The following is a 22,571-nucleotide window of genomic DNA, read 5'->3' as shown; positions in this document are numbered from 1 at the left end:
CGGCGGTCGAATTTCGATGGAGGTGAAATTCTAGAGGCCCGTGTGTCAGTGCACGTTAAAGAACCCCAGGTGGTCGAAATTTGCGGAGCCCTTTACTGCGGCTTCCCCCATAGCCTGAGTCGCTTTGTTACGTTAGACCCCCACAAACCAAAGCAATCAAATAAGTTTACATCTACAATTAAAAGTTTAGCAAAACGAACTGAAACCACGATCTTTTATGCACATTGTATTCGTTACTAGAAAACAAAGCCTTGCATTTATGTTTTAGGTTTCAACGTAGTTTCAACTGAGTAGACATGCGAAAGCACGTGTTTAGCCTGGTTGGCTCATGGTTTTGCTTTTATGGGTGGCCGGGAAAGTGTCGCCCTTCAGCTTGAAACAGTTTTTGTTCAGAGCTACACATGCCAAGACGAAGACAACTCCTCTTCTGGAAATGTCGCGTAGCGGACTTAACTATCTCTTCCACCCCTTGTTCTGTTTGTTCTGTGAAGGATTCCGTCTTTCCTGCGCTGTTCGTACTGCGGAATTTGGTTTAGGCTCATGTATTAACAAATATGGCGCTTCCCTCTCCTATAAAAATGGTCTATAGACAGTTTATAGACTTATTATTGACTCTATTGACTCCCTGTAGATATTGCTTTTTGTCTATTCATAGTCTATAGACTATCTATAGACAAAAGCCTACTAAAACTGTATGACCATCAATCTATACATTGTCTATTGACTGTATATGGCATTTGGATTGCCTCTAGACTGTTCTCTAGGATTTTTCTATAGACAGTCTACAGACTTTATAAACATAAGCCCATACTGTCTAGAACGTTTTTTGTAAGGGCTGCCTAATACTCTCTCTGCAGGACCCATGGCCGATTTGCTCCACGCTGTTCTCAAGATCAAGTTGCCGTCGCTGACGCAGCTGCGCCTGGTGTTCATGCTCTGTCCTCCGTTCGCGCTCAAGGAGGTGGTCATTGGGGCGCTCAACCTGGACGCGGCAGCCTCCGCATGCTCTGCTCTGCAGTCGTCCCTGAAGAATGTCGACGTGTCTAAGCTCAAGGCTGATCTCTGCCAACTGTGGCAGGGTGACAGCCCCGTCCTGGAGAAATGCTGCTTGAGTAAGTCGCTGAAGCAATGGGCATGGGCTCCAGGCCTACTACTTCATGGTGACAGCTGCGTAAGGGAGTTTCTCTGGGCAGGTTGTGTATATGCCGGGTGTTTCAGCGAACACTTAAAATTTTTTTCAGAAATGGCTGTTTTGGGTAAAAATACGATTTCTGCGGCATACTATTAGCAGTGTTGGCGGACACCAGAAAACCGGTGAGTCGTCTTTAGTAAACTGGTTAAATATTTTTTTTTAATTAACGTTGTAACTAGTACAGTTAGGCACCTAGTTGCAAACAGAGATTTGTAGCCGGTTGTTAGTAATAATCATATCAGTTTTTGGAATTTTGAAAACGCGATTAGCCTCGGCGCTGTGGCTCGACAAATTTTGGCTTTTTCGACTGTTACGTGCACTGGAGAGGTTGCTTTGCCTGCATGCTTTCCAAAGCGAAGTCGGAGGCACGTCCCACAGACAAACCTCCAAGACGATTGCCATTAAAAGACAGCGGCTACCATCACTTCACTATTAATTAGCCGTCCGAGAATGTTCTATATGTACCAATCAAACATTCCTCGAAAAAAATTTTGAACATTGAAATATTGTAAGGTAGTGTTATGGCATATTGAAAGTAATGGTCAATTCTTCCGATGTGTCGAAAGATCTCTATGTAGCAAACTTCTTTTTGAGTGTTTCCATCGATCGCATCGAACAGTTAAGACTGCCGTAGAAAACCAATGGCTTTTGACAGCAGCTAGAACGTTAAGAGCAAAAAAATTCAGGGCAGCCAGCGGCATATCTGCGGATATATTGATCCTTATAGTTAAATCTTACAATACATTCCCAAGTTTAGACACTTGGGCGAGTTGGTAACGGTGATCCATGGTATGTGAGCTGGCGCAAAACGGGACAAGGGACAGAGTGCTGTGTGTTGTGTGCGTCTTTCTCTGTCCCTTGTCCCGTTTCCAGCTACGTCACATACAGTTTACTTAAAATATATTGAAACATTGCATTCATAAACTGGTTCCCATTCAAAAATGTTTTCCTCTGGAATTTTTGGGTATGGCACTTTCAGCAGGCCCTACCTTGCCTACGCCTACTTTCAACGATTGTAGGGGTGGAAATTTTCTTATTTTTCTTTCTCATTTTCTTGTAAGTCTGGAAGTACTGCGCCTATCATTCACACCTGGCTTCCCCCATTTTTCCGCGGGGGGGAGGGGAGTGGGCCGGACATAAAGACGTTGTAGTCCGCCTTATATCTGCTTCCTTTAAGTCAATTGCAGGACGCTTCGACTGTGCTATAAATTAGAAGGCAGCATTCCCACTAGATAACAATGCGGGTATTATGGTATCTAATGCGTTATCTCCCTTGCGCACGCCTATCTAGACCCATGCACCTTACATCATTAATCTTGCTTTTCTCGGACGGGATTTCCAAAGCCCCTCTGTAAAGATGGAAGGTGAATTAGTACAACTAAATTGCAGCTTTGCTTTGTAAAAATATGGCGCATTGATACGATATCGCCTTGGCGCTGTGATGCTTGTAGTGCCATGCAGTTCATGTAATAACAAAGAGGATATGTGTCGGAGGCTACTCCAAAATTCGAAAAGAAAGCTGATCGTTAAATTTCACGCAACCAAACCATATTACCAAGGTTAAAAGGGAAGCCTCAGTATTTTAACCTTGAATTCGACGAATCCTCTTGTAAAACGCCGGCTAGGGGACAGAGGTCCTCAAGACTTGTTCATTTTGTTTTTGTGCGGTCAAGAACCCCTAATTCCTGATTTCTCAGCCGTGCATTTAAAGAGAAAAAACAAAGTTATCATGGTGGAAAGTTCTCGAGAATAACGAAAAGTGGAAGCCTGTAGAGAATGCGCTTCTGTTAAAAACTATGTACTGCAACTTTATGCACGCAGCCGGAAAAAAACAATGTCTTTGAAGAAATAAAGTTATCGCCTGAGCGCTCTTTTACAAAGCCTACTCTGGTACATATACACGTTGGCAGTATGTGGCAGGTGAAAATAGATTTTGGTTCCTAGTGATACGAGCTAATGCTCTTAATTGGGCTAGTTGGTTTATGGATTCCGAGCGAGTGTATGAATATTTCCGTCCACTAATAAAATATCAGTCGCAAGTCTAGCGTGTGTCCTGTCGCTTGTTTCTGTGTCCGTGTCTGTAGCGCTAGTTACCATGTAATGATCCTAGCCTGAGAACAGCGGATCATGTGTTTACCACGGTGGAGGAATCCCACGCCCCTTTCTCTACGACTGCCGGCTGATTCGTCGACCTGTGATGTCATTACTGTGTTTCAGGTGCCTTAAAGAACGCCGACGGGACGGTGGACGTTCCGGGACCCTTCTCGCTCTCCGAGCATGGCATAATGAGTGACATTGGGCTCATAGCGGGCACGGGGGTTCTCCTCTTTCTGCTGCTCAGCGTACTGCACTCTGGACATGCCGTGCAACTTCGTGCACTCATGACAGGTTCGTATTCGCTGTTTCTACTCACTGGCACTAGAAATTAATTGGCGGGCAGAGAGTAAATTCGAGAGTATTGTTTCCAGAACATAGATCTTGCCCACCTAAGCAAAACAAAGAAATTCACAGGGACATCAAAGTCATATATATTAGGGCAATGCGACTGCACTAGCAGCTGTTCATGCCTTTGCTGGAAGTGATGTCATTTCCGGTATGATGACCTCACTTCCCACCTCTCAATGACAATGCGCTCCCCTGGTAGCATTACTTCTCTCCAGCGAATGGGAATGCTCCGTTCTGGTGACGTAACTTCCCTCTAGCCATTTGGAGAATTTTATGAGGGATGACGATTTTTGGAGATATAGGGCTTCTAAAGATATCGAATTAGAAAATAATGCTTTTCGAGTTTGGAGGAGAGGCGGATTTGAGGGATCAGTTTTGTTGCATATGACCTACTCTGCAGTAACGATCCAGGAAGTTTTGCAGTTTCATCCGCCTCTGATATGCAGAATGCGGCCCAATAGGTGGAAAAACCTTCACGCTTGAAGATAAAAGACACTAAATACTATATCTACTTCTGCATGTTTCACAAGGGGTCTGAGGGCTGAGCTCTTATTGTGGGGTTAATAAAAGGGTCCTCCTTTTTTTTTTCATTTGGAATGCGAAACAGCTTGCTTACGAACGTTCAGAAGCCCAGATAACGACACATGACACTTTACAAGGAACTGTTCTTTTTCATTCACATCCTTTGCGATGTGTTCCAAACCATTGGAAAGGCTTGGAAGGAGTCGAAAGCGTTTCAACGAAATAGCCCCGAAAACTAGGGGCTAGAGCACTGCACGCATCTCTTTATGAAGCCGGAGCTCATCCTAGGCACGGTACTTTGAGCCCGAGCCTGACATGAGCCCGCGGTTTTAGATTCTGGAAAGGTCTTCACTAAACACGGTTCTTTTTCGTAAAATTAAACCTTGAAGTAAAAGACATTTTTTTGTGGGGCTTGCTGCCCACAGTGCCTGTAAAAAATTGTATTATGTATGATCTGGCTTATGCATATCACTTGGTCTTTATGTGCACAACTGTGTTAAAGTTTAGCGAAATATACGATGTGCACATTAGTTCCCAGTTACGTTGCAGGTGTTCCTGGCTCGCTAGCATAGCTGTCACATTGAGCCCCTTAAAGGAAAGAAGCTTTCGATCGCACCCTGTAGGTGCGCGGCGGCTCTGGAGCAGAGCCAGAACCTGGTGCGCTCGAATGTGATGATAAGCGCTTGCGTTGGCTTTTGAAGCGAAAAGCTTCACTACGCTAGTCAACACCGCGCTTCGCGTGAGCCGGCGTACGTCGGAGCACGAGTGACGTCACGCACGGCGCAGGCTACTGCGCATGTGCGCCGCCGCTTCTCCTCCTCGCCACCGTTTGACCTTTCGCCTCAGCCGTGCGCACTGGCGCAGTGCGCATTTGAAAGGAGAGGTATATAAGGCGCGCTTGCCTATAGAACAGGCGCACGCTGCCGCGCGCTATGCGTCATCGTTTGACGTTCGCCGCAAGCTCGTGTTTATCGCGGATCACCGCATCTTTTCGCTTCTCTATATCCAGGCTTAACATCAGCTAAGCCATAGCCAATTTTTTCATACGCGTCCTTGACTGGACAGGTGCCCCCGGGGGAACTTTCACGTTCATCTTCGCATGCTCAAGAAATCACCGTTTTCGTCGCTCTAGGAAGAGGCATTCACGGTTAGCGAAGGGTTAAGCCTGCGAAAGTACTATCTCAATGCGTGACCGCGAGCTCCTTTCTGTCCGTGTACTGTGGACCCCTTCGGAAAATGTATCTTTCTCTTACGTCATCGCCAATCTGAAATCGCGTGCTCAAAAACCGCGGCACGCCTCTGCTTTTACCTTGTTTAGTAATCCCTCCAGTTCTCTGAGTATTTTTCATCTTTTATCCCCAATTTATTGCTAATATTATGTCGGTTTTCAACCGCAGACCCGCTTTAATGTAATCATTCGCCTCGTGCGTATTATGTAAATGAATAAATATATGTAAATAACACGGGCAGGAAAGGGAATACGAGTAAAATTTTTACGTGATTCCTTTATCTGAAATGCACAGGGCCCCTTACATTTGGCTCCTAAGAACAGAGTTATTTTTAGAAAAACAGATAAGAACACCGATAAAGCGTTGCCTCTCATCGGTTCATGTCGTTTCTCTTTTGAACTCTTACGATAGCATCTCGAATCCGCTTGTTCATGTAAAGTTTGTGTTATTTTCTACACCCATAACATCACACAAATCTACGACCTCCACTTGGCGTGTGTTACGTAAGGAGGTTTCAGATCCTTGCGAGCCAAAATAGCCGCTTAGGATGTTGTCAGTCGGGATTCGATGCCGAACCGCAAGTTGAGGAATTGCACTCTTGACAGAACAGAGGTGTAAACCCGGGGAAAAAAGCCTGTGGACCACGTGTTCCTCGAACGAAACCGCTATCTCAATTAATAACCGGCAGCTGGAGACCGCATTTGTGAAGCTGAAAGAACAAAGTTTTGACTTTCATCTGGACAAGTTTGGTCTTCAGCCGCCGGCTATTGATAGAGATATCGGTTTCGTTTGAGTAACACGTGGTCCACAGGCTTCTGACCCGACTGTACTGTCGGGGACCATAGCGGTATACTCCCCGCGGCGGAAGCCGGAGCAACAGAAAACTGCGGCATTTTGGCGAGCTAAAGCTCGAAACATTGAGACGAGCCAAGCGACATGCCTGCTGAGAACAAAGGTCACACACTGGCTGTCTCGATCCCAGATGCCGCCTGTAGATGGCGTTGCAACGCAGTTTTCCGTTGCTCCGGCTCCAGCCGCGTGGAGTATACCACTTTTGTCCCCGATAGTACAGCAGCGTAGAACTTGCAATGCTCCGAGTAACCTGAGCTGGATTCGTGCCCTGATTCTGCACTGCGCCCAGGGGCTCAAGGAGGATCATTGGACAGCGATGACGCGGCATTGGACGAGGACGTGCTGGCCGAAAAAGAGCACGTCAAGCGGCTCGCGTCGAACGGTGCGTCAGCCCAGTTGGAGAGCGAGGGCTGCGCACTCGTAGCGAGCAACCTGCACAAGAAATTCGGCGCTCTGTGGGCCGTCCGGGGAATCAACCTGGCGCTGCGCCGCGGCGAGTGCTTCGGACTGCTCGGGGTGAATGGCGCCGGAAAAAGCACCACTTTCCAGATGCTCACGGGCCTGCTGAAGCCTAGAGCGGGAGACGCGTACATGGCCGACGTCGCCCTCTCAGCCTCTCCTAGGAAGGTAAACAATTTATTTGACGGTCCCTTATGGGTGACGGTCCTTTTTCGTTGACGGCCGGAGCTAGTGGCAATAAGCCGATTAGTCTTGCGCGCGGGCTTCAACCACAGTCCAAAAACATGGTGGCCACTGGGTCTTGAATGAAAGCTTTAGCGTTACTATATGCAATGAGGTTTTTTTTTATTGCGAAAGCAATACTACTCCCATGAACGGCCGTTCGCGTAGCGGCCACCACTTGCCACGTTTGACTTTTCGAATGACCCCTGACGTCATACCATGTCTAGTGACGTCACAGCGTGAGGTCATACCATGAGCGAGAGACGGGCTGCCAACTCGGCTCGTCGGGTAACGGCGGCCGCTTGGGACGGCGCGCCGCGCTCCTCCCGCTAGAGGCGCTTGTGACGTTATGGCGTGACGTCATACCAGGAACAAGAGACGGGCTACCAACTCGGCTCGTCGGGTAACGGCGGCCGCTTGCCACGGCGCGCCGCGCTCTTCCCACTAGAGGCGCTGCATATGCAGTATATAACACTTGCTTTAACCTACCAGGCTTAACTAAAGCTAAGCCCCCGCCAATTTTTTTCTACATGTTATATGCCGCCATCTCCAACCCTGAGGCTATGTAATCTAAGCAGACTGATTCGCAACTCACTGAGCAAATATTTTTGGGTTGTGCAGTTGCTTAATAGTTATTGCCAGGCCACAGCACTGGGTGATGCTGACTCTAAAGACACCGCTGTCAACAGGAATCCGCTGCAGCGCTCCCAAGTGATGCGGACGGCGAATTCTTCAAAATCTACAGGGGGCGATATACGAGGTCTGTTAGAAAAGTATACGACTTTATTTTTTTTTGCGAACACCTGTTGGATATGAAACAAGCGCGCTTACAGCAGCCGACCTTGAACCCTCATGCGCATGTACGAATTTTTTCCCGCCTGCCGATAGCGTCAGTTGCTGGGAAGCAGCGTTTGAGTGAGGCAGTGCGCAGTGCTCTCGTCGGTTTTTTGTTGCAAGGAAAATAGCGGAGCGAGAGGAGCAGCGCTACTACCTCAAATTTTTGCCAGAAACTTGGCGATAGCCAAGTGGAAACCATTCGAAATGTTCAGGCGGCTTTCGGTGATGATGCTGTGAGCAGCACACAGATTAAGCAGTGGTGCAACTGGTTTAAATACGGCCGCACATCTGTGGAGAGAGAGCCACGCTCCGGTCGGCCATCAACATGCCGAAATGACTAGGTAATTGCCGAAGTGAACGCTGTGGTGATGCGGGACGGCTGTGTGACTATCCGAGAAATTGCGGAAGAGGTGGACATCAGCAATTTTTCTGCACATTCCATTATCACCGAAGATTTGGCCATGGAGAGAGTTGCGGCGAAATTCGTGCCGAAGTTGCTGACGGTGGAGAAAAAGCAGCTTCATGTTGAAGTCTCACAGGAGATGCTGGATTCCACAAATAGTTACCCTGACTTCACCGACGCCGTAATCACTAGTGACGAGTCTTGGGTGTACGGGTACGACCCGGAAACCAAATCCCAGTCGTCACAGAGGACGCATTCCACGTCACCAAGACTAAAGAAGGCCCGCCAAGTGCGCAGCAATGTCGAAGTGATGCTGACTGCTTTTTTGACTCCCTCTGTGTGGCACACCACGAGTACGCACCCCACAGGATCAAAGAATGACTAAAGAGTACTACAGGGATGTCCTCCATCGCCTACGTGGTGCTGTGCGGCGCAAGAGACCGGAATTGAGGTCAACAAGAAATTGGCGCATCCCTCGCGGCACTGCTCCTGCACATTCCTCGCATTTGATTCAGACTTTTCTGGCGAAGAACCAGACTACTGTAGTTCAACAGCCTCCTTACACTCCTGATATGTTCCCCTACGACTTCTGGCTGTTTCCTAAAATCAAGAGGCCATTGAAAGGAGCGTGATTTCAGAAAAGAAAGGACATTATGGCTGCAACGACAGCAGAGCTAAATTCCATTCCGAAAAGGGCCTTTTCGGAATACTTCCAACAATGGCAGCACCGCTGGGAGATGCATATGGAGCCCCAAGGAGACTACTTTGAAGGTTATTAGGTTTCTAACGCTCCAGTTATGCCAGTTTTTTTTTTCTTCGGCCAAAGGTCGGATACTTTTCTAACAGACCTCATACAGCACATCATTTAAACTCACCTCCGGATGTAGAGCGCGGTCAGCGATATTAAGGTTTCTGACTAGACGCCCAAACCTTAAAGCCCCTTCCATGTTCTACAGTGGGTTGTCCTGATCTTCGTCAGTAGAGCCGCTATTTAGCATGGTCATGGATGACCAAACAGAACATGCGCCAAAACTTTCTTCGATCTTTCGCGCCTAAACGTACAGCAGGCAGGATCGCTCGTTGCTTCTCCGCTTTACCAGTTCTAGTTTGCTGTTCTCCTCCCAGAAATCGCTTGATGCCTAGGGAACTAATCCGTGTTCTAAAAAATGAGCTTTCATTGAATAGTAAGTCCTGGTTCAACAAATTCGTCATCGCTTGGAGGAATCAGTCCTGGGGAATTTCATTTAGAACAGCGGTCCTGGCTGGTGGGGTTTATTCGCTTACGTCTACAAACCAAGCCTGCTTTCAGAATCAATAACGAGGGGAAAAACTACCAGGGGCATTTAAGTCTGCTTACGTGCTATGAATGCGAAGGCATTGTGCACTACTGCTGTTTCCGTTGGGGCGTTTGTGTTTGATTATGTCTGCTGTATTCGGCGTATTTGTGTAACTTAAGTTGGCGTTGGCCACCAAACCGCGCACCATTTGAAGCTCCATGGGTTAATCCTTTTATCAACCGCTACAATTACTGACAACCAACGCTTCAAGACAGCATTAGAAAACACTGTATAAGTAGGAGCATCTATTTTTATATTTTTTGTTGTTTTTTTGTACGAGCATTTTGTTTGTTTGTTTTTTCACTGTATTGCTGCGCTGTATGTTGTCTATTATATACTATTAACCAGCACACCAAGAACCCAACAGCTAACATTGCATAAGTAGAAGTCATCATTTTTGTACCACTAATTAGTTTGCTGTGCTGTACATTTTTTTTAATTTATGTAACCACTACCAATAATAATGTCTCTGGGCCTGAAGGTACGCGAAATAAATAAATAATAAATAAATAAATAAATTTCCATATATGCAGTATTGGTCACTCTCTACCGAACGTTAATAGCTGGCGGCGAGTCTTTATGCTACTATGAGAGCTGTGGCGCATCGGTTAAGCGATACGGCGCTGCACTGGCAAGGGGTGGTTCCTGTCACAGCCAACGGTAGGGATTGTGTGATGTTGTTCTTCCTAAGTCACTGCTGGGTAACCGAGTTACCAAGTAAATCTGGCAATCTCGGGTAAGCGTCCACCGAAAGTGGACACTTCCTGTACACGCCACTCATGAGGCAAGTAATGCTTTCGCCTTAATAATATCTTCATGCATTCTCTCGCTGTCCCCATTCGCAGTGGCAGTCGTACATCGGCTACTGTCCCCAGACCAACGAACTGCTGGGAAAGCTGACCTCGTTCGAACACCTGCGGCTGTTCTCTCGGCTCCGGGGCATTCCGGAACCCAAAATCGAGGAAGCGATACAGGCCGCCATCGCTCTCGCGGACCTCGAGAAACACGCCGGCAAGCCGTGCGGGGTCTGCAGGTGCGCCACCTTTTGGGCCTGGACGGGTTTCTGTAGAAAACAGCTGTCTAAGCAGTAACCGCTTGATTTGCGATTCAGCCTGTTTGCAAAGCTCACTGGCCAGTGACTTTCCAAAGCAGCCGCCTCCCCGCGTTGATCTGCGCTGTGATTACTTTGGAGACATTTAGAAACCTACAGCGGATATGTGCCACTGTAAGTGTAGGCGAAGTAGGGCTGCAAAAACGTCACACGTTTCGGAGACGATTGCGGAACCGCGCAGCGTGACTTAAAATTTCTCGGAGTAGTTTGCACTGTGGCTTGAGCGTTAATACTTCTTTCATTTTACCTTCGTTTCCCAATGTTGTATGTTTGCTGAAACGATAAAACATGTGGCTTCTTGCGCGCAAAGCGTACTTAATGTGTATAATGGAGAGGATATAGCGACGGCTGAATCGAGCGTGATCAGACTGGCTGTCTCGCGCCATATGCGGCGGAAGCAGTAAGGAGCTGTGACAGCCACGGCGCATTATTCCGTGTGATGGCGGGCCGAGCTAGAAATCTAAAAAATTGGCTGAGATTCAACCTGGCTCAACCTAGTAGACGAGAGAAAGCAAAGCTGGTGGTATTTATAGCTAAGAATGGTGTGACGCCATTGCTACGCAAGCTCTAAAATGCAGAATTCAAAAGTCAGGGTTATCGGAACTAAGGAGAGGAAGAACCAAGCCCGCGATAGTGTGAGGTTCGAGCTGCTTTTATTGCGCTGCTTGTGCTGCGGCTGCCTATCGCCAACCAGGCGGACCTCCCACTCGAGCGGCTGTCATCTTGAGCTCCTGCCATCGCATTACGGGGACCCAGGGCCACGGGGGCCTTTTAGGAGAGTGAGAGGGTTAACGCTTTAGCTCACGGTCTTGACACCCGAGCAGAGATGCCTACACCCCACGTCGCATTCGTAATGTCTTGAGAGCCACCGCCACACAGGCGCCTCGCTTCAGAGGAAGCCCACGACAGCCGTCAGGTTCAAACGAATACCTTTGCAAACTTCTCGATATTCTACACAATCCACCCCACCCAACACCAAAACATCTGCCCTTGGTAAAGCACTACACCGAGACTCTTTCATATATAATGGGCGCGGCAGGCTAAATTGCACCATTTACAGACACCACACACGCCACACGAAGATTGGGGGGTACAACTGACCAATATCACCTTTTAGAACCAACGAACGCGCCCATCCAACTGGTGCGCTCGTCGGCCAACGCCACTGAGGTCCTGGACTGAGAACTGCAACCTCCACCTCAATTAACACCTTGTTTTGGTCCCGAAACGTTTTACAGCAATCGCTGTTAAGCACCCGTTCCTCGGTTTCGTGTCCTAGTAGTGTTAGTATGTCGCTGTATGTCGTAGTCTTCGGCGTAGTCGGCGGGTGCGTTGCAATGGGGGCCACTCGGACGGTAGTTACCGTGCAAGGAGAAAGGTGTGACTTGAGCGAGGAAATGAGTAAACGGTGCTTCGTTACCACGCAAACCACTCGAAGGGTGGCTACCGTGGAAGAGCGAGAGTATAGGGAGAAAAGAGGGATTGCCAAGAGGAATATGCTTACTGAGGAAGGAGGAGGGTATATGGCGAGAGCGTAAGAAGGCGCAACCGGTCAGTGGTTGCCACTGAAACTGCCCGCAGGGTAGTTATCCTGCAAGGGTAAGGAGAGCTACCATGGAAGCAGGCTTTATGGTGAGAGCATAGGCAGGCTTAACCGGAAGGTGGTTAGCACAGGAACCGAACAGAATGCGGTTTGTGTGCAAGGAACAGTCGTGGCGAGATTGTAATAGGCGTAACTAGAGGAGGATTCGCCCGAGAACCGTTCAAAAGGTGGTTCCCGCGAAAGGGGAAGGTGTGGCGAGAACGAAGGAATATCCAACAGGAGTATAGTTACCCTGCAAGTGGGGAGCGTATGGCGAGAACACAAGAAGGCACAACCGGTCGGTGGTTGCCACTGAAACGAATCGGAAGGTATTCACCCTGGAAGGACGAGGCGGGTTACCCTGGAAGGAGGAGGGTATGGAGAGAGCTTCAGAAGGCGAAACCAGATGCCGGTTACAACAGTAACCGTCCGGAAGGTGGTTACCGTGAAAGAAGTTTGTAGCGACAACGACAAAATCCCCAGCCAGAGGATGATTACACGGGTACGGCGAGAGGAGGAAGAAGTGTGTTATGGAGGAGGAGGTTATGGCGACAGTATAGGAATGCATATCACGGTAATCATCCGGAACGTGGTTACCATGGAAGGAGTAGGGAGGGTCTGCCTGGAGCAGAGGAATGTAGCATGTTCCATCTGAGGCGACTGCTGCGAAACATGCCGCTCGAGTAAAAAATCATCGGTGGCGCAGGGCTTCTAGCCCAGCGGACAGCACAGGAGACCTAGACGAAAAAACGGCTATGTGTGGAAAACTAAAAAAGAACGTCCTATAACTATACAGATGTGAGGTGGCTCTCATATTCTCTACCACAACATATCGTAAAGTATAAATGCCTGAACAGCTCTCACTGAAAGTCGTGTTAACCAGTGATTACCGTCTTGTAAATTTTTCCGCCTCCCTCCTGAAAACTAAAATCAGCAGCTGACAGAAAAGACAAGTCTACTGCGCTAAATATTTACTTGAGTAAAGAAAGTAAATTTGTTGCTTCAGTAAAGTGAACAAATAAGACACTTGCATAAATAATCTTCAGCTAAAAATTTAGCGTTTCGATTAGATTTTTGTTTCAGAAATGAAGAACTCTTTCACGACGAATTGATTTTTTTTTCGCGGAGCAATCGCGTGCGGTGGACTCGAATGTTCGCTGAGCTCCGCTCCCGATTTAAATTCTATCCAACTATAGCACATTTCGCTAGCACTGAGTGGGAAGCCGTGAATGCAGTTTCTCAGCGTTTGGTACAACTTTCGATAGAGCGTAAGTTCATGATAGGTGTATCTTGGCAGCAGTACTAAAATTAAATAAAAGCAATGTTAATTTCCACTCCTCTGAATTGCTCCAAAACCGCACTGCCGTGAGCCACTGACCTGTTTTCCGAGAGGACTTTAACAATGATGGATGGCACAATCGCATGTCCATCGCTTTTTCCTATAAGAAAAGATGTAGGAAACGATGGTGTTTGACTCTGCGCGCTTGGAACGCGCCGTTTGCGGTGGGGTATCCTGAGAAATATTGAAAACAAGAAGATAAAATAAGTGAAATCGTAAACTTCTGGTTTGACATCGCCGCCACCGTACTGTGCCACGGGCTTGTTAGGCAGTGTGCGGGGTTTTTCACGTTACGAAGGTTCAGGTTGCAGTCGAAAAAGAAAAGAGAAAGTTTTCTGTCGTTGCAACAGATTTTCTGTCATGTTCTTGCCCTTGAACTCGTAGTAACAGCAGAAATATTTGTAGTAACAATAGAAGTTGTGTAGTTACTACAGCTTACAGAAAGGTGCTAGAGAAGAACCACAGCATTATAGAAAAATATTACAAAACAGAAGACAAATCTGCTGTTCGACGAAAGGACAAAACATTTATTCGTATTTTGGAGTTGGTTCCGTCGTGTTTTTCGATTGGGGGTGGGCTATGGGAGACGGCAAAGCGAGGTGCTTCGGACCAGTTTATGCAATCTGGAGTTATTCAACTAGCCCTGACATTGCGCAGCACAGGTTCGTTATTTAGTTTCGGCTTCACCGAAATACTGCCCCCGCTGTTTACATTCGCTCTCGCGACCTTGCGATCAGCAGCCGAACCCTGTAATCACTTAACCTCGGCAGGGGGTGGGCACTTAACCACGGTTGGGTTCCGGGCGCATAGAAACGAAGGAGTAAATTCTAAACAAAATGTTTCTACGCTTGTTTATAGCCATGCTCCATGTGACCTAATCACCGCCGTTCATACAATTAAGCAGTGGCTGGTTTTTGACAGCGTTTTCCTGCGTTCCGCCTCTCCCACAGCGGAGGCAACAAACGCAAGCTCTACATCGCGACATCCGTCCTGGGCAATCCGAGGGCGGTGTTGCTGGACGAGCCTTACGCTGGCGTCGACGTAGTGGCCAGGGAGAAGATCGGCGGCAACCTTTCTGCAATGCGCAACCAAGCCAACATAGCCGTTGTGCTCACCTCTCACGGGTATACACACATTCTTCTCGCTTACGTAGTGCATGTGATGCAGGACAATTTCAACGTCGCCTTCGCTTACTGTCTTCGCTGTTGCAACCTCTTTCTGGACAGTCCTGCTTATCGCTCCGGCTGAAGTTAGTGGAGCTCTGCTTCAGTTAAAAGGCGATACACTTTAAACTAATCCACCTATATGGGAGTAATAAGGGAGTAAGGTTTCGTCTAGCACACTTCCTTTTATACAGAGAATTCGGTTTTTATGTGCGGGAATTTAAAAAATTCCTGTGAGCAAACTACTGGCCTAATCGAGAGCAAACTTCGCTCACGGGGTAGCATATTATGGTCTACGTTATGTGAGATGTAATTAAACGTCGGTTCTTGCCTGCATTTCCTGAAATTAAGAAGAAACTGCTGTCAACTGCGAGTAAAGCTGCCGCAGACGAGAGCTATACGCGAGCCGAGCAGCTGGTTTGACAGGGCGCGCCATCTACCGGAAGGAGAGATTCGACGAGCAGACGAGCCGGGACGTCGTTTGTCTCGCCTTCCGGCAGATGGCGCGCCCTGTCAAACCAGCAGCTCGGCTCGCGTATAGCTCTCGTCTGCGACAGCTTTACTCGCAGTTGACAGCAGTTTCTTCTTAATTTCAGGAAATGCAGGCAAGTACCGACGTTTAATTACATCTTAAATAACGTAGACCATAATATGCTACCCCGTGAGCGAAGTTTGCTCTCGATTAGGCCAGTAGTTTGCTCACAGGAATTTTTTAAATTCCCGCACATAAAAACGGAATTCTCTGTATAAAACGGAGTGCGCGAGAGGACAGCTTACCCCATTTTCACTCGTTTTCGTTTATAGTGTACTCTCTCATAAAGACTAGGACAAACATTTTATAGCGACGTTGAGAACAAACTGTTGGTCTTTTATTGATTGATTACCGCGGTCTCACGACAAGCAGGGTATATTTACATAAAGCGGAGCATTTAAAAGAAAGAAGAAGTGCCACACACTTATCGCAACCCCCGCCTGTTTTCTCAAGCAATCTTCGTTCACGTTAAGCCATTTTTGCACAGATCTCTGAGGCTAGGGTACATCTTGATTCCTTTCCGAAAGGGCATCACGGGTTCTTTTGGTCTTGATGTCGCGTGTTTGAATTGAATGGCGAAAAAAATATTCCATGTTTAAATCCAATTTTCTCCGCAAATAGTTCAACTTTTGGGGCTGAAAATCATCAATACAGCCAGAAAAATCCATTTGATCGTTTGTTGCTAAGCCCGAAAAATTTGATGCTGTTCTTGATGTCTCTCTATATACGCAAAGGGGGCTTCGCTCAATATCACCGTAGATAATTTAGTCGTCTTGCCTAAGGTACAATATTTTGCACTTGATGCATATTTCAAGATATTTTACAGAAACTGCCATGCAGGGTCAGGAGCATAAAGGGGAGATCGGAAGAATAAATTTGGTAGCAGAACTTTCACTCTGACAAATGCACTCACACTGAACCTAGCTGCTGCTCTCAGCAAGGACTTGTAGCTTATAAACTCATAATATAATCAGCCATGCACAGGTGTACAGATCCTGGAAATTTTTTTCAACGCAGCTGGACATTTTGCCACAGGTACCGTGTGTTAAAAAGCACGTTTAGCAGAGGAGCATGGAAAGGGCGTACAGTCAAAATCTGAGCAGTTATAACTCCGCTGAGCAGTTATAACTTCTTTTTGAAAAAGCTATATCTTAAAGAAAAAAATGCCATTGGGCACTGGTTTGTAGTCGATGCTATTTATTGTACAAAGAAATTAACAGCAACACATGATAGTTTTTGCATGCATTGCGCATTCGTTTGAATGATAGATTTAGCCAGCATAATTGGTGATAATGAGTAGTTGTGCCCTTTAAAAGTCTGCCTGATGCGAAAAAAAGTTTGCCTTGTGAACATGATGCGCATTTTGGAAGCGCTGCGGGTGGTTTCTTGATTTTATATCCATGGTTAATGGTTTATGGGCATCTAACGCCCCAAAGCATGGCTATGAGGGACGTCGTAGTGAAGGGCTACGGAAATTTCGACCACCTGGGGTTTTCACCGTCGTCAGCGCTAACGCATGTAGCCCACCTCTCTCTCTCTCTTCACCCCACGTACCTATAAACGCGATTCAGGCGTCCGCATAGCCAGGGAGCCAGTTCTGCGCACTTCCTCTCCTTAAAATGATCGGAGTGTAATACGTTGTCAACGCCAATGAAAAACGGCATGGGATGTTGTAATAGGGGCAGCTATGGGAGAGTTGAAGAATACGTAAATTAACTCGAAAAGTAGTAAAAGCCTCCCCAGATAATAATAAAGCAGAAAGAAAAAATTAGCATAAGGTTACCACAAACCAAACATGATACATTTAGCAGTTGTCGCAAAACAAACGAAATTCATACCTCATGTAAGCTAGTATATTGAAGTTACAGTTGCACTCGAAGGAGAAGACAGGACACCGACCTAAAAGAGAGGAACGTACTGACGACATCTCCTTATATTCTTCTTTCTTTGGTTGGTGTCCTGCCTTTTCTGCAAAGGGCAAAACACATGCCTAGAATGGCCGAACTGCGTGTTCCGCAGCTCCCAATGCCGCTGCGACCAGGAAGCAAAAAATGACAATGAAATCTGATGAGAGTAACTGCACGCGCTGACATCCATACCATTTTTAAGCACGTGTTATCGCTAGATACTGCCCGTTCGTCCCAAAACACTTCATGAACATGTTCTAGACAAGCGTTTTGCCCTCTGTACATACCCTACCAGACGGGTTTCCGTCAAACCCTTACTACAGTTGCACTGATAAACAAAAAGAACAAAAATATTTTTTTAGAATTTGAGCCGAGCGTTCACTGCACAGTAAAGGCGCGCATAAGGTCATCTCTCCATGCGGTTTTCTATATTCGCAGCATGGAGGAATGCGAGGCAATGTGCGACCGGCTCTGCATCATGGTGGCGGGGCAGATGACCTGCCTCGGAACCCTGCAGCACCTGAAGGACAAGTTCGGCACGGGCTACACCATGCAGCTGCTGCTTCCCTCCTCCCCCAAGACCGAAGGCGGCGAAAGTGGAGGGGGCGCTGGAGAGGCTTCCCCCGAAAGTAGTGGGACTGCTCTGGACAAAAAAGTAGAAGAGTTGTTCCCGGGCGTGCGTGTCCTTGGTGCTCATGGTGTAAGTTCACTCAAAGACACGGTGCTCCAAGTTTTCTTTCTACGGAATGCTTTTCTCTTTTTACACGCCCTATATACGTAGAGCCATTCTGGAACAAAACATTCTCGAACAAAAATTTCGAATATTGAAAAATTGTAAAATTGTTATAAAATTTTGGAGGTAATGGTCCATTCTTCTGACGTGTAACAATATCTTTCTTTTAATGTGTTTGGTTTGGTGTTTATTAGTTTATTGGGGTTCCACGTCCCAAAGCGACTCAGGCTATGAGGGACGCCGTAGTGAAGGGCTCCGGAAATTTCAACTACCTAGGGTTCTTTAACGTGCACTGACATCGCACAGTACACGGGCCTCTAGATTTTCGCCTTCATCGAAATTCACCGGCTGCGGCCGGGATCGATCCCGCGTCTTTTAGGCCAGCCTTTTAACGTGTTTCTACCGATCGTATAGGGCAGTTAAGACTGCCATAGAAAGCCAATGGGGAACCCTTTTGACAATAGGAAAAACGTTAATTGAAAAAAAAAAATGCGAGACTGCTGTCCGCTGGTCAGCGGATGTATTGATTGTTAAACTGAAACCTTACATTGTATCAATCAATTGCGTTCATAAACCGTTTCCCGTTAAAAATGGTTTTGTTCGAAATTTTTGGGTATGCTTCAAAAAAATTCTTTACGTACACTGAAAAGTTCCTAAAAAGAAGCTGAAGTGGCGTGCTATCAGCTTCTGCAAGGAACCAACATAAGAAGTGGAACCTGTGTGCTTGCAACTTGCGCCATCTATTACTTCCTTCCGTCGCCAGCACGAATGCGCATGCGGTACAAGTAGGCGGCGTGTACGCAGTACAGCGTTGAGCCGCTGGTCACTATGCTGAGGATAAAATCCCTGGCGGCGCGACAGAATTTCGATGGAGGACAAGTTTGAAAACGTAAAAACTTGTGGTAAGCCGTAAGCCGAGGAGCTTCACAGTGCGCGTGCACTGCAACACGCCCATCTTGGCATGCTCTCGCCGAGGGGCGGTTTTTGCAGAAATTTAGGAAACAGGTCATTTCGATAGTGAAAATTTATTTTGGTCAACAGTAGCGGGAGCATCTTTTTTGGAACGTAAAAAGGGCCTTTACACTCTATATTTAGTACACCCTGTATTAAAAAAATTACCGACGATTACGTTACTTCCTAATGCGAAATTTGAGCGCAGCAAATAAGCTGTTTCACCTTTTCGATAGATTGAGGCAAAGAAATCGAGCAACACATGTATGCGCTATCACAGATTTTTTTTTTTATTTTTCACACGTATTCCTTTAACAACCAGGTCTAGCCGTGGGAAGGTGGTCACGTATTCGTCGACGTGCCGGGGCCTACGTGAAATAACCGGCGCGTCGGCAACTGAAGAGCACCCTATCCGCCACACAAGAACAGGGGGGGGGGGGGGGGGGTGACCCTTTCCTCCTCTTTCTGCATGGCGGCGACGGTGTTCTATGCAGTCACGTTATCTTGACTCTCTAGCGGCGTCAGCGGCATCCAGCGGTATCAGTCGGTCGCTGCTATCTTTCTGCATGGCGGCGACGGTGTTATCTTGACGTTATCTTGACTCTCTAGCGGCGTCAGCGGCATCCAGCGGTATCAGTCGGTCGCTGCTAGCGCTGGGGGGATGAAAGGGGGGCGGAGCTGGTTACGAGGCCGACGACGACGCGAAACCCAGGAACGGACGCCAAAGAGCTGCGCTCTAAAACTCTTCAAACCTCTGCTCCTAGACGGGGTCGGATGTCCTCCGGCCGCGGTGCGACAGACTGCCTCCCCGGACGCCTGCGTGCGGACCCGGAGGTGTCTGCCGCGCCATATTCGGCGGAAATAAATGTTCTTCCTCCTCCTCTTCAAACCTAGATAACAATGCTCCAATCCACCTGGTTACACATGTATATGCGTAACACTGTCAGCTGAGTGTTATTCAGCAGTGATGACTTTCGAAAGCAGTTTCTTGGGGACGGTGTGCATTATCAGAATGAAAGTGGCTCAACAGCATGTCCAAGCTATCTCACGAGAGCACTCTTGCTACAATTTCCCGTAGTGCCCATTCTTGTTAAATTATATGCCGTAGCTACCTAATCGAAAAATACGGTAGAGCCGGTTCAAAAATACAACAGAAATTTTTGTCGTCCTGTCGTTACTGCAAATTTTTCTGTAGTATTTCCGAAGTTTTCTGTTGTTGCGACCGAACCGGCTCTGTCCTTACGACAGGGGACTGCTCAATACTACAAAAAATTCTGTTGTGAGGTCCAAAAGGAATATGTGTTGTGACATTGTTGTCTCTTTCGACAGGGGGCGTAACATATTCTTGTATTCTCAGCCTTTTGCAGCAATGAAAGGGTCGCACTGAGAAACATGTAGTGACCGAGTTTTTAGAGCGAAATTTCTACTCATCGTGGTTCAACTTTCGATTTAGATGTGGATGAGAATGACCTCCAATGCCTCACAAGGTCAAATGAACTTAACTGCGGGGTGCTATAGCCAGAGCTATGGTAGTATGACCACGTGATCATATGACTACGACAATTGGACCTTGACATTTGTCCTTGACCCTTGACCTTGACATTTGGTTTGAGACAGTGGGCACATTGACAATGGCCTTCAATTTGACACAAGATCAAATCGAAATTAACTTTGTGGTGGTATGGCCGAAGCTATGGTAGTATGACTCCGTGGTCACTATGACCATTGGGTATACCTGTCCTTGAACTCTGACTTTGACTTTGGCATTTGATTTGAGACATTGGAGACCATGTTTAACAGAGCTTTCGCTCGTATAACTAGGTTCAAGCCATGTTGAACCCCAGCCATTTTTTACGTCGGGCTGTCATCAAAGTACCGATACGTTGCTGATCGCAATCTCTTTTTGTACCTTGAATTTCAGAGTGTCCACGACTACCACATCTTAGAGAAGCTGCCATGGAGCACTATTTTCGAGAAGGTTGAAGAGCTGGAGACGTCATTCAAGTTCGCCCACGTTCTGATCCAAGACACAAACCTGGAGAAAATTTTCATCTCCTTCGCTGGCAAGAGCAATGCGCCGGCAAGCGTTTGACATAACCTGCGTTGCTCGGTATTTTCGATAGGAATAATTGACCGATACGACATAGAACTTATATATCGGACATTAGTGGAGCTTTTATTAACATACGTGATAGAAATCTTCTGACGATCGTGACGATGAAGTAAAATAAAATTCGTTGTTTGAATCCACGAACATTTATTTTCCAGGGCTGTCCACTACAGCTCGTCTGATAGTCCGATCTGGTACTGTTGCGCGCAGAAGGCTCCTTAACTTCAGCTGACGTCAGGCTCGACACTACATTCAGCAATAAGTCGGAACGAAAACATTCTTTAGAAAAGAAACACTCTGCATTAGGAGAGAGGATCGCAATCCTGAAGCAACTATAGCGCGCTTACGCGATGTACAGCCGGTATCCACGCAAATACAATTCCTGCTTTTAAAAAACGTGCGCAAATAAAGTTCTTGCAACTGCATGGACTGGAAAATAGGCCTAACTGCAAAAAAAAATGGTATCCTCCTTAAACGAATTCTTAAAGAAGAAAATACGATAGAATTCAGGTTAGTGTGTAATGTTTTTGCGATTTTCCCGCCAAAACCTGCAATCAGGGGAGCATGCTGCTCTTTCAGCGATGGGCAGGTTGTGAAGTTGTGATGACGTCATAATGTCCGTCACCCCTGTTAACCAATCACGATATTCGAGGGGAATTTATAATTTCACTCTGCTCTCGGATTGGCTTATTGGGGTGTCACCCTTATGACGTCGTCATCAGGGAATTGCTTATTTAATCAGGCAATTTCGTTACTTAGAAGCACGAAATTTTTAAGGCGGAAGCCTTTAATGCCTCATCGTTGTAAGCAAGAGCTGTCGACAGAAATGTCACGCTTTTCAATTGGTCGAAACGGTTGTGACGTCACAGTGCGCGAATTTCAAACGGGGCCAATTGTACTTTGGCTACTAACCATGCAACCAATTAAAGGGATCGTATAGTGATGCTCCAAGTAAGTTTGACTGAGTTTAGTTAATTGCTTACTTAACGAATTAGTCTAACCTTTCTAGTCAGACCAGATAAACAAATAAAACAGAGTAAGAAATTGGCCGAGCTTGGGAATCGAACCCCGGTCTCCGGAGTACGAGTCGAGCACGCTACCACTCCGCCATGCCAGCTCGATGGTTTCGAAGGAACAAAGGTGCGTCCAGTGAATACGATGTCTTCCTTCACGCCCACCTTCCTTCCTTCCCGTTACGGCGAGGTTTAGGTGTCCACCGAGATATGAGAGACAGATAATTTAATTTCCTCAAAAACCAATTTACCGTCGAGCAAGTCGTATTTCTCCGCGTTTCAGATTGGTCCAAATTGAGTGACGTCACCGTACGCGAATTTTGACGGGTGTCCACCGAAATATGTGACACAGTTACTGCGCAACTTCCTTTCCTCAAATACAATTTTAGACTGGTGTGTCCTGAGATATTTGAGACAGTGTTGTGTCCCCCCCTTATTGCTTTTGTGTGTGTGCGCCCCCTCCTAACGACCACTCGCATTCCCCTCCTAACGACAGTTCGCATCCTCCTCCTAACGACCACGACAGTTGCCCCTCGTCGCACGCTGTCGCCAGATGCCCCCCCACGGTGCGCCCCGCACCCTCCTCCTGTTCTGAGAAGCCACTCCCTCCCGTGGACGCTTCTCCGCTCCGT

General features: G+C 47.1%; 1 protein-coding gene across 1 annotated transcript in view; it reads left to right on the top strand.

The window, feature by feature from the left end:
• Positions 1-20,908, top strand: part of LOC149366872 (phospholipid-transporting ATPase ABCA3-like) — an 83,648-nt gene extending 62,740 nt beyond the window's left edge. The window contains exons 18-24 of the mRNA XM_089572120.1: positions 858-1,112; positions 3,410-3,555; positions 6,496-6,867; positions 10,344-10,531; positions 14,481-14,654; positions 17,571-17,832; positions 20,738-20,908. Of these exons, the coding sequence (XP_089428246.1) occupies positions 858-1,112; positions 3,410-3,555; positions 6,496-6,867; positions 10,344-10,531; positions 14,481-14,654; positions 17,571-17,832; positions 20,738-20,908 (1,568 nt within the window). The remainder of the gene's footprint in view (positions 1-857; positions 1,113-3,409; positions 3,556-6,495; positions 6,868-10,343; positions 10,532-14,480; positions 14,655-17,570; positions 17,833-20,737) is intronic.
• Positions 20,909-22,571: the final 1,663 nt, after the last annotated feature.

Source organism: Amblyomma mixtum, chromosome 1 (assembly GCF_055824585.1).
Source record: "Amblyomma mixtum isolate Tamu chromosome 1, ASM5582458v1, whole genome shotgun sequence".
NCBI lineage: Eukaryota > Metazoa > Arthropoda > Arachnida > Ixodida > Ixodidae > Amblyomma > Amblyomma mixtum.
Note: the sequence above shows the minus strand (reverse complement) of the source record. Positions and strands in the feature narration are given on the sequence as shown.